General features: G+C 42.7%; 1 protein-coding gene across 4 annotated transcripts in view; it reads left to right on the top strand.

The window, feature by feature from the left end:
- The window catches only part of MYLK (myosin light chain kinase), a 356584-nt gene that overhangs the window by 293523 nt on the left and 46455 nt on the right, over positions 1-16606 (top strand). For all 4 annotated transcript variants that reach the window (XM_006259414.4, XM_059727477.1, XM_014599482.3 and 1 more), the window contains one exon: positions 12520-12822. In XM_006259414.4, coding sequence (XP_006259476.3) covers positions 12520-12822 — 303 coding nt within the window. The remainder of the gene's footprint in view (positions 1-12519; positions 12823-16606) is intronic.

Below are 16606 nucleotides of genomic sequence, written 5' to 3' on the forward strand. Positions count from 1 at the left end.
TTTGCCTTCAGCCTTGTGCCCTTCTTATTCCTCTGGGCTGTGCTAAGAGACTTTCATCCCAAGCTCTGCCATTAAAGGGTAGCTTGGCCAATGGGCTAAGAAGGGTTGTTTTATATTGTCCCCCAATGGTTTTTACCATCATGACACGCACTGACAGCAGAGTGCAAATGCTTCCTTCTCTCAAGATTCATGACAAAGCGCTGCAGAGATAGCAACAGATGTTCATAGAAAGCTCCCCCTACTAATTAATTAGGTTACTTCATAACTCTACCAATCCAGGATTATCCCTTACAGTTCTGTATTGTTCCAGTAATACCTCTGTTGATACAGTCCAGTAGATTTCACTATGTAATTATTTTTTCCAGATATTCATTTTTACTTTGTCATAGATTCATAGATGTTAGGGTCGGAAGGGACCTTAACAGATCATCGAGTCCGACTCCCCTGCATAGGCAGGAAAGAGCGCCAGGGTCATTGGTAAGAAAGAGGAAAGATCATCTTATTAGTGCTGTTAGTACTCCCTTGATAGTTGTACTATATCATTGCTCCCCTGGTTTTAGTTCAGTGCTAGTTTGCTTAATTACAGTAGCTTAATGAGTCTTGAGCTTCTGTATATATAGTGTGGCTAGACCCGGAGCCTACTCGGGTGAGGATGGGAACATAGATGTCCTGTCTGTCCATGGCAAGCCACAGCATCTCTTCGTTCGTCAGGAGACAAACATCAGAGCCATGATTCGGCAAGGGAGCAGGGCACATGCCTGACCTGCTCCACACGAGCCGTCTCATTGACGTGAATGGCTACTCACATGTCAGTGAACCATGTTGAGTCCAGGCCCAGAAGCAGTGGTTTGAAAAAAGATCTCCTGAGAATGTATTTTGCAGTCTGGGGGTATTTATTCTCTCAGGCCTGTCACAGAAGGACATGTCCTTGTGGTTAAAACAGGAGCCTGGGAGTGAGGCTGTCTTTCCAGCTCTCTGCTCTCCTGAGCACCCAGAACCCAGGCTCTTTTACCTTGGTGTGCCTCAGTTTCTCCATCTGCAGTGCAGAGAAAGTATCTGACCTACCGCATTGTGCTGTTTGCAAGCCTTAGTTCTTTGTGTAGTGCTTTGAGATCTTCATGTGTGAGTGCAGTTATTAAACACAGCAGCTTTATTTCTGAATGGTGGAGAGGAGCGGCAAGGGGAGCTGGCAACCATCAGGCTCGGAGCATGGTGAGAGATGAGACATTTAAGGGAGGCTGGAGTAAATCTGTAGAGGAATTTAAAAAAAAAGCAGGGGCAGTGGAGTCAAAGTCCTAATTATGCCCTCAACCATGGGCTGTCACTGAGCTAACAGTCCCTGCGCACATAATACAGGGCAGGATTTGACCCATGAAGTGCAAATCAGCATTAAGGCTAGTTGCTTTATGAGAGAGAAACTTCAGCTTCTCTTGTGCTGTTTTACTGCATGGGAAGAAGCCATATTTTCCTTAGTCGAGTTTTATGCTAAATGTATGGTACATTAACATCCACAAGGGATAATACCTTTAAATTATAGCACTTCTCTTCCCTTGCAAAATAAGTTCCAGGGCACAGTTTTCCAAGCAAAGCAGAAAGGTTTGCCATGACCCCAAGCCCTGTCAGCAATAACGTAGAGTTCAGTTATGACCTTTTATGGTTTTGAGTTTCTCCTGCTGATGAGTTTCAAATGAAGGCTTTGCCAGTGCTGTCGGCATGGACAATGTCCAACTGGCTTTCGCAGTATATTAAATACCTTCTCTGGTTAAACAGCCTGTGGAATGGAATTAAATTGTTTCTTTCTGTCTGTTCTTTATCTGACAGACGAATATCGCAATAGCTAATAATAGTATTGTACAGTAATATGATAACTGGATTTAGAGGAAAAGCAAACCAATTTCGAGAGCAGATAAAGAAAACCACTTTACAGACTGTGTTGCAGTGCTGTCTTACTTTTAAAAAGAACAAATCCCTTTCTTTCATGGGCTGCGGGCATCATAATCCCTGCTTTCAGGGGCTCTTTGTTGGAACAGGAGATTTCTATGTAAGAGCCCTGTATAGTTTTGCAAGATTTTGGTTTACAGCAGGGTTTGGCTCAGTATGACCTTGACACTGGGTGGAACAACTTCCATTTTCTTGCCCCATGAGTTATATAAAGAGACAATACCTTTTTTGGTCTCCTAGAACAGAATGTGTTTGTTGTGGATTGAGACTAACCCCATATGATCGTGCCACTTAGGAAAACCAGTGATGCTGAGATAGCATGGCATCTTTTTGCAGGGGTTTGCTGAATGAGCTGTTTTTCTGATGCTCTACCAGAGAGTTGAGAATGGGGACATCTCATGGCCACATGAGAAAGCTGGAAGGTCATTGTTGCAATGAATTTCAAAGTAAATAGTTCACATCTGATTTTCACCTAAAAATAGGTCAGGGATACAAGTTAAACTCATCTCATAAGTAGCAGTGATTTAAGGCCAAGGAGGCTCAGTCTGTGTACTTCTCTGCACTCAAAAGGTATAAATGATTTAACAGATTAATTAAGGGTTACTCCAGGTTGTATTTAATCATATTTTATCAAAATATTTTTAATAATTTGTCTTAGGAAGGAGTGACGCTGGATCCAATTGGGATGTAAACAGAAAGTGGGAATTTTGGTGTTGTTAAATTGGAAGTTGGTATTACCCTAGCTGAGGCATACATGGCTCTACTTTACACTTGCCATCTGACCCCCTCACAGATGGCAAATAGGTACCGTATCCCTTTATGGTTGCTGATTGTCCATAAAAAAACAAGACTAAAATGCTTATCCATGAAGTCCATTAGAAATTGGAGATGTCCATAAAAAATGAAGAACAGTGAACTTCATAGTTTCATAGTAGCTTGATTGAGGCTTGAGCAAGGTTTGATGAACAGATGGAGCAGTGCAGTCCCACCTTGTGCCTGACTAGGAGCACTCTGCAGGGAGCTCTCTATCATGACTTGCTGGACCCACGGGAGCCTCCATACCCCCACCTTCAGCTACGTGCTGCTGCTGTGTCCCATCAGCCATCACCTAACTGCCTTGCAGGGCCACACAGCCTAAGGCAGTCTGAAGCACCAAGCACAACAAGGATAAGGCAGGGAAAAACTAGGCTAGTGGAGGTAAGGTGTTGGGGGTGGGCTAGGACGGAGGCAGCATGGTGTCAAGTGCAGTCAGCAGTACTGAGGTAAGAGAACGAGTAGGGGACCCCTGGGGGGGAGGGGAGGAAACGGAAAGTATGAATCTCTCTCTGCCATTTAGTAAGACTGTATTCTGGGTGGGCACTCAAGGCAGAGTTAGAAAGTTGATGTTAAACCCTAAATTTAAACCCAGGCCTTGTTATTGCTATATAGGGCCCAGAATGTAAATTGGTCACATTTATATTGTGTAAAACAACAATTAGTAAAAAAAGTTTGGTTGTCAGTAAAAAGCTTGCAGGTTGTCAGTAAAAAAAAAATAATTCTTGTATTGGTGACTTTGTGTCCCAGGGGCAGGCTAGAGAACAAAACAGAGTTGCACATCTTTCCCTCTCCTGCTTTGCTCTGAAGAAGGTAAGTAATTACCCCAGTTTTATGCAGCATTCTGTGCCCAGGTTACTACATTGGAGTTGAAGAGAGTAGAGGCTGAACTCTTTTTACTCCTTGCCCTCCTCCACAGCTTGTTTCTAATAGAGATATAACTGGCAGGAAGACCTTGCTCTTCCTTATGCAGCTGAAGACACAATCTCAGCTTCTTGTTATTTTCCATCTCTGTATCATTTTACACAGCAAACTTTTACTTCAGGGGTTGTTTGCGGTTAATGCAGATTAGATTACACCTAGTTTCATCAAAATAAGGACAGAGGAAATGGGAAAATAATCCTAAAGGAAAAGTGCTCTGCAATCTCAGTTCTCCTTTTTAGAATATGAAAATCACATCCAGCTATGGCACGCATTGTTTTTTTTCCTCCTCACTGTTTATGTTGATCACTGATCATTTAATTGGGTGGATTCATGGTAAAAATGGATTAAAGCACTTAGAAGTCCCAGGCTAACTAAATGTCAGTGCAGCTTTGGCTTCCAAACTCCCAAGTCATTACAGAAAACCTAAGCTCTAAAATCTCTTTAGAGAATTTTACCCTACTTCTTCTTTCCCGATACGTTGTGTAGCGAAGTGTAGAGATGGATTGTCTCTTAAGGTTAACAAGGAAAGTAATTACTGTTTTGCTCCCAACATGGCCCAGGGCCCTTAAGCCTTCTGATGTATTTTATTTGATTATTGAGATTTGTAACAATCCCCACCGCTGTATGAATTTCATGTGTTTTCAGGTTTCACTATAAAAAATGTGAACTACTCTAGTGACATTCTCTTTTAGCGAATGAAGAGCTAAATAAATATCAGTGAAAGAAAAGTCAGTAGAGTACAACTCTAGTGGAAAGCGGAAGAGAAATCACATGCCGAAAATATCTGTTGAGCTGTTTCATTTCAGTTTTAGGTCATGCATTTACCAATGCAAATACATGTGTGTTGGTCTCAGATGCGTACCTGTGTTTGTCTAGTCCCTGCAGTGTGGCAAACGTGTGGTGCAGGCCTCCATCGGGGAGGTCCTGTCTAAACCAGTCGATTTTGTTCTTTTGTAAATAAACACAAACAATGGCATATTTCTGAACGTACTCTCACTTCTCATTCTCATTTTGGATCATGGTTATGGCGTGGGTCCAGAACAGGAAATAGTAAATTATGATATAATGGGCTGTAGACAGTCCTTAACGAAGTCGGCCTGAGGTGCCGTATGTTTGTGTATGTGAAGGTGCGAGCCTGACATAAGAATGAAATATAAATTTGAAGTAAACCTGCCCCAAGGATGTTTATGGTATATTAAAACAGTAAAATTGAAGGGCAATATAGAAGTATACGTAACCTCCTCAGCCCTTTCCAAACCACTAAATATTTCCCCTGGAAACTGGTCTGAAGGAGATTTCACTATTCCAGCAAGGGCTGTTTTGGCAAAATGTTTTAGCCTTCAATAGAGACATAAACACAGGGCAACCATTTAAGTCCCCTTGGAATAAACTGTTGAGAAACAAACCAGATGAATGGAGGGGCATTCTGCAATTTCTCCGCATATCCAGAGCTAAAATACACCATCCAGTTTGTAGCTCCGCATCGTTTTTGTAAGCATGATAAAATGAACCATGGAGCGTTTGGAGTAGAGACCTAGGTAGTAGCATATGATGGCACACAAAACCATGCAGCAATTGGGTTAGACTATCTGTCTGTCTTTTGACATGGCTTTCTATACAAAAATCAGTACAGAAAAAGGAGTTCATTCCAGTGTTCTGAAAGCGCACCAATTATAAGATTTGTCTGAATTAATCTAATAATTTGCTTTGCTTTTGTTTGGGGGGAGGGCGGTTCTGGTCCTTACATGCTGCTGCTTTGATTTTTTGCCAGCTCTGTTGTCCAAGTCCAAGTGCAGCTGTCCATGCCGGTCAGGGGTAGAGAGGTCGCTCGTTTAGCTTGGTCCCAGCCTGCTGATCTCCACAATCCCAAGCCAGGGCTTTGCCTTGGCTATAGCACCAGGCTGGGAGTCAGCCACAAGTAAAGATAAGCTTAAGGCAGCACACTGCCACGGTCCATGTGAGCTGGAAGCTCTGCATTGCTTCCATCTTCATGGCAAGATATATTGCATTACAGCACCCCCATTCAGTAGTGGTATCCATGGGGATCACCATGGCCATATCCCTGTCTTAGAGGACAGGGCAGGGCTTATAGCCTGCTGAAGATAGTGCAAGGCATAATTTTTTATTGATGTTACCAGATTGTTCACAATTAGGCCCCAGAGGCTTTATAGCACACTAACAAACCCTGGCAGATATGCCTGTGATGATCAGCATCTCAGCTAGTTCTTCAGCATGTTTTCCCTTTCCTGCCAACCTTAGTTCTGTCTTCCTTGGCTTGAGTCTTAGCCAACTTTCCTTTATCCAAGAGCCAGTCTTGGTGGTGATGTTGCTTATATTCATGTGGAACATGAGAAATCCAGCCACCTGCTCCAAATGTTTTTTGGCAGCAGAGCCTGGGGTATTCTACTGTCTTTCCACATGATTTCTTGTACATTTTGAAGAGGACAGGATAGACAGGAAAAGTCTCTGTGGCGTCTCCACAGATAACGACTTGTAATGAAGAGGAAGAGATCACTGCCAGAATTCATGGAGTGTGGTGATTGGAGCCATCTGTACCAAGCCTGTGATATACCAGACAGTGCTGGTGACAGAGCCCGTGGTATAAGCAGCGAGTTCTCCCTTTTGTTCACAGCCATGAGGAGGAAGAGGAGGATTTTAACCTGCACTGACAAGAAGATGGAGAGGATGGTCATATAGTTAGGTCATTGGGCTGGGACTCAGGAGATCTTGATTGAGTTCTCATCTTTACCACAGTCTGTCTAATCTTGGACAAGTCACTTAATCTGTGCACCTCAGTTTCCCATCTAGAAATTGGGAATTTGTGTCCATTTTAAGGCCCCTTTACCCTGCCTCAGACTCAGGCCCTGGAAGCTTTGACAGTTAAGAAAGGAAGTAGGCCATTCCAGAGATTAAGGGTAGAATTGCAATGGTCTCTGATGTTTAAGGTTTTATTTAGACACCTGCTGTATGATAATGATGACTCATTGCAGGACAGTCTTTTAAATATTGCCAAAAGAGAACTGCAGATGACATAAGCTCTGAAGCCTTTTTATACGCTGTGTGGAGGCTCTTATAAAGTAGCTAAAAATTCTTGCTATCCTAAAGGTGTTTTGGGGGTGTTGATTGTATCTGTATTGATCTAAAGATGTAGGCAGATGCAGTTCTTTGGGTAAATGTGATATCTTTTATAAAACCAACTAAGTAGTTGGCAATATTGTTCTTTCATGCTTTCAGGTACAAACACCCTTCTTCAGGCAGAGACTCTCCCTCTGCCTGAAGAAGGGTGTTTGTACCCAAAGGCTTGCAAAGAACAATTTTCCCCACCATTTAGTTGGTCTAATAAAAGATATCACATCTACCCAAAGAACCTTGTCACCCTAAAGGTGTAATCTTTTAATTTCATCCTATTTGATGGGGGTGGGGAGAAACTACCATGATTTCTCACATACAACACACCCCAGAATATAATTGTTTTTGAAAGGCACAGTGAAGAAAAAAAAAGTTCCCATAGTTATGACTTCATAGAGCGGGGACAGAGACTAATCTTCAGGTGACGCACCCTCATTTTCCTGTTTAGGATAACAAGAGCAATTAGTAGACAGCAAACTTGTCCTAGGGTTAGCTTGATTAGTGGAACATCGAGACCATTAAAAAGGAGAGATAATTGTTAACACCTTTTGAGTAAAAACCTGGCTCTTGAGTCAAATGACTCCCTCAGCTGCATGAACAGTAATACTGCTGCACTGTGGAGCAGAAATCTATCCTGGGCAGAAAATCAGCTTCCCTGCTTAATACATGAATCCTAATTTGGGGGGGCTGATTTCAGGGAGTAAAGTGGATGTTGTATGCAAAAAAACACAGTGTTTTGGTGGAACCTGAAATAAACACAAAGAAAAAGATTTTGGACAAGCTGTTCCAGTTAAAAGCACAAAAAAATGTTGAATTGCCCTCTTCCAGCCAATGAACTGGCCTGATTGCTTAACCTACTACAGAACTGACTTGATTTGATTAAACTATCTCTTTTTCCTTTAAACCCTCCTCTCTTTGCACATCAAGCAGGGAACCATAATGGCCCCTTCCTCTAACCAGGACACAGCCGTAGCAGTGGGAGGGGAAAAAAGGGCCCTGCCAACCTGTTTCTGAGTCTAGGATGCAAATGCATGCTTATGGCTTTGGTGGTCACTGTTGACTCTGTAGTTTATTTGGGAATGGGAATCTGCAGCAGGTAATTGCTGAAGGAGTTTTCTATAGCAAGGTTTTAATCCAAAGTCCATTAAAATCCAAGGGAGTCTTTCCCAAATATTGAATTTTTGAGTAGCAGACAGGCTGACAAGTTTTTCTTGTAGCTTGGCAATTCTGCCCTTCTGATGACTGTGCTGGTAGTGTCCATTAGCATAAGCCACTGTAAATTGTCAGACGGCAGCAGAGATATGTATCCCGTGATGTATTCCACCACCTTATGTTCTCAAGTTCTGATATGCCTGGTAGCCTGAACTTTCTGTTACTGGTGACAGGATGGCCCATGTGAATCCCTTACTAACCATGCAAAGAGAATCCACTTTTTGTGCATTGGTGGGATTTCTTTTCTTTATCCTTAAGACCCAATGCATAATTATGGCTGCAGTGGTTCATTTCAAGTGTATCTCTTTGACTGGTAATGCCGCTGCTTTTCTGAACTGTATATACCAATGAATCTGTGGGGGGGGAAATGCAGGCAAGATTTTTGAATGCCTAAAAAGTGGCTCTGACCTTTCCCACTTTTACATATTTCTGAAAAAAACACCATGATGCTGCATCTGAATGAATCTTGTACAGAAATACCTTTGGGTTGTACACAATCCCTGACAGCCTAGAAAGTTTCCAGTAAACAAATGATAAAGACTGGTGAAAAAGGAGCTACCAGTTACATGTGAAATTACTGGAAACAGACTGTGGAAGTTAGGCATCAAGTGAGTGTGGACTGGTGTCATTAAGATCATTGAGAGACTCAGGATGGTGGTAAAAAGAGGTAGTTATCTCTGCTAGTCTGAAGTCAAGCAGAAAGCAGGGTGGAGTCATACCTTATAGAAAGGAAAAGTTTTTCTAGTAATTTCAAGCCAGTAATGTCCATCCACCATTTTTGCTCCTGTTAGTGTGCCCCTAAAGTCCTTGGTGAGCTCATGCATCTTCATTCCCTATAATATATCTAGCTGCGTCTTTGCCTTCTGACTACACAAACAGCTTACTAAACTTACCACATGCCAACTACTTCTCCACAGCTCCCCATGTACATGGTCTTACCCTCAACATAGGTGGGGTTAGCTATGTTTCATTTACCACGGGTTAAGAGTGTGCACATTAGTGCAGAAAAACTAATGTGCTATAAGGTTGCACCATAGCTTGCCTTGCAGTAACTCAGTGTATTAACAATCCCCAATGGACCTTTTTGCCTTCTTCCAGCTGACAGTGCTTTACTCCCCTTTTTGACTTTCCCATGTAGCTTTGGCTGTTAATTCATCTGAACCAACATCATCAGTACACTAGGTTTTATTGGTAAGGGCAGGTCTGAAAGGATTATTCCCAGAGTAGATATTCTGTTCTCTTTCAAGTTTTCCAGAACATTTAAGATCATAATAATTTTTTTTTTAAACAAGTACTTTTAAAAACATAAGTGTCAGCATCTTTCTGCCTCTGTCTACTTGGCTTTTGAGATAATCCTGATGTTTCATTTTGAAAGAGTCAGTAAAAACAAGAGGTTTCTTTGTGTCATCTACCAGAGAGCCACCTGCATGGTTGCACATCCATTCAGTAGGCGCTGGTCCTTCAGGCTTTCCTTACACAAATAAAAAAGGCTGTGGGAGTGAGCCCTTCACTGAGAAACAGCTGTCCCACGCTTAAGGTTGTGAGACAGCCCATTATAAAAATCTCTCACCTTATATCACATTCCAGCCCCGGTAGACTTTTTTGGATGGGTTTTGAAAAAACTTTAGGCTCTTGAAAGTTCCCTGGTGTTGAAATTGTCCATTTTGTCCCTGTTTTAGGATTGTAGGATCATAAGAAAGTAGGGCTGTAAGGGACCTCACATCCCTGGGCATCTAGTCCAGTTCCCAGCTTAAGGCAGGATCTTTCCTAACTAAACCATCTAAGCCAAGTGTCCTGCTCTCGAACATTTCCATGGATGGAGATTGCACAGCTTCTCTAGATCGCCCGTTCCAATCCTTGACTACTCTATAATCAGAAAGTTCCTCCTAATCTCCCACCTAAATTTCCTCTGCTGCAACTTGAGACCGTTGTTCCTAGTCCTGTCCCCTGCAGCCACAGAGGAAAGCTTACCTCCATCCTTTTTGTGATCACCCTTCAGGTATCTGAAGACTGTTATCAAATCCCCCCACCTCCCTCCCTAATTTTCTCTTTTCCAGGCTAAATAACCTTAGTTCTTTCAACCTTTCCTCCTAAGTCTTTCTTCTCAGGCCCCTAATCATTTATGAAACTCTCTGCTGGATTCTTTCCAATCTGTCCACATCCTTCTTGAAGTATGGGACCCAAAATGACACACTACTCCAGGTGAGGCCTCACCAGTGCCGAAGGAGAGGAGAAAGAAGCTCATGCCAGGGGCTGATTCAACTTCCATTGACATCAATAGAAGTCTTTCTTTTGACTTCACTGGGCGCATCTACACGTTCATTAATGCACAGTAGTTACTATACATTTAATTTAGTACTTGCTTAATGAAGTACTAACTAAATGAGTAGTAACTAGAGTTACTGCACAGTAGCAGCAGCAAATGCCTTTTTAGTGATACTATTGTGCAACAGCCTAATAATACTGCGCAGTAGCATATTAGCACTGTCTGTGCTGTGATGCGCCACTGCTCAGTGTTATTAGGCTACTGCGCATTAAGCGTCTCATGTAGATATGCCCATTGGATACTAAATCAAGGGTGCCTATACATATGCTTGGGGTAGAGAGGGGCAGTTTTAATTAGAGTGGTTCCCTGACAGCTGCTCTAATTAAAATGGCTCACCGTCATGTGTATTAAGCCCTCCCTGCATTTTAAAATGGCCACAGGGTGCTTTAACTAAAACTCATTCACTGTGAACGAGCATGTCTATAGGCAGCCATAGTGTCTGTGACTTAGCCTACTTATAGTAGACAGCACCTCAGGAGATCCCAGCTAAATCGTTTAGCAAGTTGTCCCATTCACTGTCAGTAAAATTCATCACCCAGGAGTGTAGTCTCCTTTCACATAATAGATATTTTGTTCCTCTGATCTTCCTAGTAGCCTTTTCCTTGTACCTGTTCCCATTTAAATTCATCTTCCTTGAACATCGGTCACCATAACTGCCATGTACAATGTCATTAACACAATGTTCCCTGTTGCTTCTGGTCCTACTTTGCCTGATAGACTGCATGATACATTTGCTCTTTCACAATTATATTGCTTACCCATCCAGGTCCTAGGGTCGTCTCCCTTCCCAGCATCCTTGTAGATAAAATCATGAGTCTTAAAAGTGTATAAAATGTTGAATTGTTTTTAACCTGTTTTTTGGAGACAGTCCCTCCTACCTGGTTTTTGGATGCAGGTAGGCCATGCCTTCAAGCTTTGCTCTTCAATTTTATAACCCTGCATTTTTAATGAAAGCAGAGATTCTTATGAAATAACATGACTCTAGTAGCTGGAGATGTAACACCTATCCTGAGTATCACGAGACTCTTAATAAAATTGTGAGAGTTGGCTGATCTGGATTTAATAAACCATATATGAACTCTAACCATTATGGGACAGAACAAGCAGGGTCCAAGGTGTCAAAATGAATGCGTAGGTTCTGTCAGTCAGACGGGGAAGCAGTGATTAACGACAGCGTCTATGGGAGTAAGGAACTAGCTGGATCCTTTGCTGTAAACGTTCAGGCTTTTAACGTTTGGGCTTTTTAAAAGGGACATTAGAAAGGATCCATAAAACACTCAGTTAACTTTAAAAGAACATTAATTATGTTTGTGCTTGGGAATACCCTGTGTCTTATGGAAGCTTCAAATTCATGGTAAGGTTGAACCTCAGCTGAAATGATTCAGGGGGGACAGCTGGGAGAGATTTAGTGGTGGAAAGACAAGATTTACTTTTGCCCCAGCTCATAATTGCCCTGCTTGCAGACTTTGCTTGCTCCAGAAGCTGGGAGACATTCCTGAGGGTGTACAAAATAGCTCTCAGGCTTCAAACCACAGCGTATGGAAGAAGCATTTTGAGCTGTTGACAGGTACAATGATTGCTGTTTTAAAAGTTAACATTTACCCATAGCAGCAGTTCTGTGTTACTGAAATTATTTTTGGCATCTTAGATATGTAGGCACAGTAGTAATGGATTAATGATCTCCTTCCTTACTGTCAGCATAGGCTACTCAGGGTGAAGGAGTGCTTTTGGGGACTGGTAATAAGATGGTCAGCAAAGCACAGTGACCATTACAGCATTGATCTAATCAGGAGCCCTAGGGGACATTGCTGCTGCCGTTGGAGGTATGACTGCAGCGTGTGTAAGCAGAGCTGTGCTAGCCTTATCTTAGGTAGCAGTAACAAGAAAGAATGGTGTCCCTGATGGGTATAAGCACCTGTGCTACCACTTCTTCACTACTACTGTTACCTAGACTAGCTGGATTAAACCTAGCTCAGCTATACCCAGCTTCTTCTGGACTCCTACCTTGTGACTGCCGTGTAGACATCACCTCTGAGGCAGAGTGGTCTGTCGGTGGCATGGAGGGAACAGAACTGAGAGTCACGTTCTACAACTCCCCATGGAGAGAAATGAGGAACAAAGCATTTCTTTATTCTAACCAAGCATTTCTTTCATATGTGCATCTTTGTCTGCAGACAAGCCAGATCCCCCAGCTGGAAGGCCCTGCGCGTCAGACATACGAAGTTCTTCCCTCACGCTCTCCTGGTATGGCTCCTCTTACGACGGTGGAAGTGCTGTGCAGTCCTACACGGTGGAAGTTTGGAACTCAGCGGACAACCAATGGACAGACCTCACTACTTGCCGTAGCACCTCTTACAATGTACAAGACCTGCTGGCTGATAGGGAATACAAATTCCGTGTGCGAGCCGCTAACGTGTACGGCATCAGCGAGCCCAGCCAAGAGTCGGAACTGGTAAAAGTAGGAGAGAAACCAGAAGGTTAGTCCTGATGAGAGAAACAAATAATACTGAATGATGTCGTGGGAATCTCCAAATGGGGCACAGGCAATTACATACATGCCTTTGCACACGCTTATTTGTTATTTGTGAATGCTAGTGCCTTATATGAATATGCAAACACCCTGTTTCCGTGCTTCCTTTGGGTATCTGGGTACAGCAGAAGCTGGGTTTATCTGGCACTTCACCATCCAGAATGCTCCACTGACCAGCATCTGTCAGTACAAATCTTCCTTCCGAGGAACGTGGTAAAAGCAAAACTGGAAGTCCCATTTCCAGTTTCGCTGCCACAGAAGTCCCACTTCTTCCTTGTGGACCACAGCCCAGGGCAAAGCAGCCTGCGCGGGGCCCCCCTCCCTGTTCCCCTGGCACACTAACCCCAGGGAGTGAAAGCCCTGGTGCACTGGACATGGCATATTTGATTAACTGGCATTCCCCAGTCCCCATGGATGCCAGATAACAGAGCTTTTACTGTACATATATTTTTGATGAGCTTGAAAACCCTGTATAAATAATTCTCTGTCGTCTTTAGAATTGCAATGACTAGTTTGTCCTCTGCACTTGTACGTATGCATGTGGTTATTAATATTTGTTGTTACTAGTAATGAGAGATGCAACTTTTTGTCCAAGAAGAATGGGTTCAGATTTAATCCAGCCTGCCATTGCTGTCCAGCAACTTTTGTGAAATGCCCTGGGAGGCTCAGTCTGCTTTACAGTAGACATAGCTCAGAAAAACCAGCACTAGCATTGACACCAGTTGGCATACCTATGGGCCATCTTTGAATAGGCTAGAGATGGCTTCCCCTCTCATTTCTATAGGTAGTTCTTACATTTCAGATCTGTTTTGGGTCACTGGGGGAAAGCTTACTGCTCTGTTACCCATGAGGCAACTAGTCGCTGGGTTAAATATTTTGCCACTGACACTGTGCTTTCAAACTGGCACCTTACATGAATGTAAATTTGGTTGAAATATTTTTTTGAACTAGTTAACATCCCGGAATATTTTTCTCCTGTGGAATACGCTCTTGGGGATATTTCAACTTTTTTTTTCCCCTTCTGAGCCTTTAGCAATGGAGAAGTCTCAAAGGCAAAAGCTGAAGTATCCTGGGACTTATCCTGAGCATGGAACATATATTCAAAAAACAAAAAGTGTTCATCAGTCTGTAGTCCGGCAAATGATCCATCGCACACAGAGTACACATATAAGGAGAGGAGGAGAGGAGAACCTTGTAAACAATCTCATGCACCACAGCAAAGTCCAGATTTAGAAAATAAAGGAGAATAAGTCTTTTCTCAGATTACTAATTGCTAATCTTTGGGGAGTGGATCACCAGTTCCAGCTTGCTCTCTCTCTTATATATTAGATATTCATTGGTTTTAATTTACTGTTTGTTTGGATAAAGCCCTAGGAGGTTGGCAATACTGTTATTATGGACCTTCTGCAGTTTTGCCACAAATATTTCCCTGTGCAAGTAATTGGTTCTCTTGCTGGGGCTGCTAAATGGAAGCTAGTTCAATGGAAATATTCCTTTGAATATAAGATGCCTTTGAATTTACGGCCTAGCCGTGTTTTCTGACTCTCATTTTAAGAAGAAAATAAACAGCAAATAAACGACATGTACAGGGAGATGATCTCTGTGGTGCATATAATTATTTCTCCTTTTTTGAACTCCAACTTAAAACACAAGCCATTTTTAGAAGAAATATTCCATTTTCTCAAGTGCATCTTATGTTCCAAGGTATATGATAATTGCTTTCTTTATTTAAAACACTTTAAAATAAATCAAGGGCCAAATTCTCTCCAAGGGAGAAGTAGAGTGGCACTAAGACTATAAGAAAGCGGGACAGTCAACCTCTGAAAGCAAAAACTCCCTGTATTGCTCTCTCCCCTCTTTGGTTGTGGAAAGAACACATTTTAACTTTGGATACTCCAAGTGTTTGCACTTCCAAACATTATCACTAATTGCACTGGGTAGGAACCAGCAACATACATTTTGAGATCAGGGGTTGTTTTTAATGTAAAAGAGAAGGTTTTAGAAGCCACAGTGGAGCTGGGGCTTCTAGGAGATACTCACAGACAAACAACCGGTAACAGGAACAAAAATATGTTGGGTGAAGAAACCCACTGTGGAAAGGTAGCTCCTTGTATCTGGGTAAAAGGTTCGTCTAGTTCAGTGGTGCCCACCCTTTTTAGATTCAAGGCACCCATCATTAGATTTGAGGCACCCTTCATTAGACTTAAGCTACCCCTTGAAAAATGCCAGCTTTTAGTTTTTACTCATTTTTTGACTACCAAAAAAATAAAGAGCAGTTTTTCTGTTGCAGAGATCTCCGAAAAACCACCCCAGGTCAGAAAGCTTTTTACAGTATGGATTCCTAATTGAAGTCTCTAGGTTTATCTTGTAAATCAAGTTTGCACACTTAACAGTGCTAACATTGTGTGACATCCTGTGGCACCCTTGAAAGGATCTCAAGGCCCCTTATGGCACTCTGGTTGGGAATCACTGATCTAGTTGTTTCAACAGCAGACTGGAAACCAAACCAGGGCTTTCTGTTAATGACACTGTGATTGACTTGCTGAGTGACCTGGGGTAAGTCACGTCAGGATAGATTTCAGTAGTTCAAAGCATATCTGCATTTCTAACCAAAGTCAGTAGAAACTGTGGGTTTTCAACATGTTGGAAAATCAGGCTGTTTATTTCACTCCACTGTAAACTCCTAGCCAAGTAGCTAAAGCCCTGTCTCTCCCTGCCAAAAAAAAAAAGCAGTGCTTGATTTTTACATTGAGATCAAGATCAATAGCACACAGCTGTCTCACTATAAAATCTTAGTGGAAAAAATGCTCAGGTTGTTTGAGCCATGACGTAAGTGAGGTCAGTACTATCTGAGGTCAACCCTGTATGCCCACCCATGTTGACCTTACCTTGCCACATCACAGTAAAACCTACCGAGCCTTTTCCAATAGGATTTGGCAGCAAGATAGCTAACACACATTAGTTATCTCAGTGTAAGAAAATACAGCTTCTCTGGCTCTGAAGACAGTCTTAGATCCAGTTTACTCATCTCTACACTAAGGCACGCTGCCTGCCTCACAAAAGTGTTGGTAGTCACCATGGAGGCTGGTGACACCCTGAGATACTCCAGTGAAAGATGCTTTGGTGATGCAGAGTAGGATTATTACTGTGGAGGAATACAGAGACATGTTGCCATAAGGTCACCATCATTACAAATGGTAAGGGGATGTAATAAGTCATAAAGGAACCAAAGAGGTGATTCCAGCTTGGATGTACAGTGCCTTCTAGCTGCAGAAGACATGAACTCAGCTTCATGCACTTAAACACAAAGAAAATGCATCTTTTACCTAACTGAGAGCTTCCACCTGTGGACAGAAAGGTTCCCAGTTCAGGCCTGCGATGCAGTGCTGCACAGGTTGCATACACAGCCGAGGGATGGGGAGCTGACTGCTTCAAGTATCTGGCCACCATTTGGCAGACACCGCTATTGGCAGCCTGGCTGGAATCAGCTCCCTCATGCAGCCCTTAAAAGGGGAGGAAAATGTGATGTGCTTCATGCGAGTGTGATTTCCAGATGAAAAAAATCTGAGCAGTTTCTAGTGCAGGGGGGTGGGGAGGGCAAACTTCCCTCCTTGCTATGCTGGTAGCTTGGCTGACAGCAGGCAGCGAGTCCGACGCGGGTCTATAAATGTCACAGATACAAAAAGGAGAAGGGGTGATAGGGGCTCGTTAATTGGGCCAGCCCACTTGAC

Source organism: Alligator mississippiensis, chromosome 4 (assembly GCF_030867095.1).
Source record: "Alligator mississippiensis isolate rAllMis1 chromosome 4, rAllMis1, whole genome shotgun sequence".
Lineage (NCBI taxonomy): Eukaryota > Metazoa > Chordata > Crocodylia > Alligatoridae > Alligator > Alligator mississippiensis.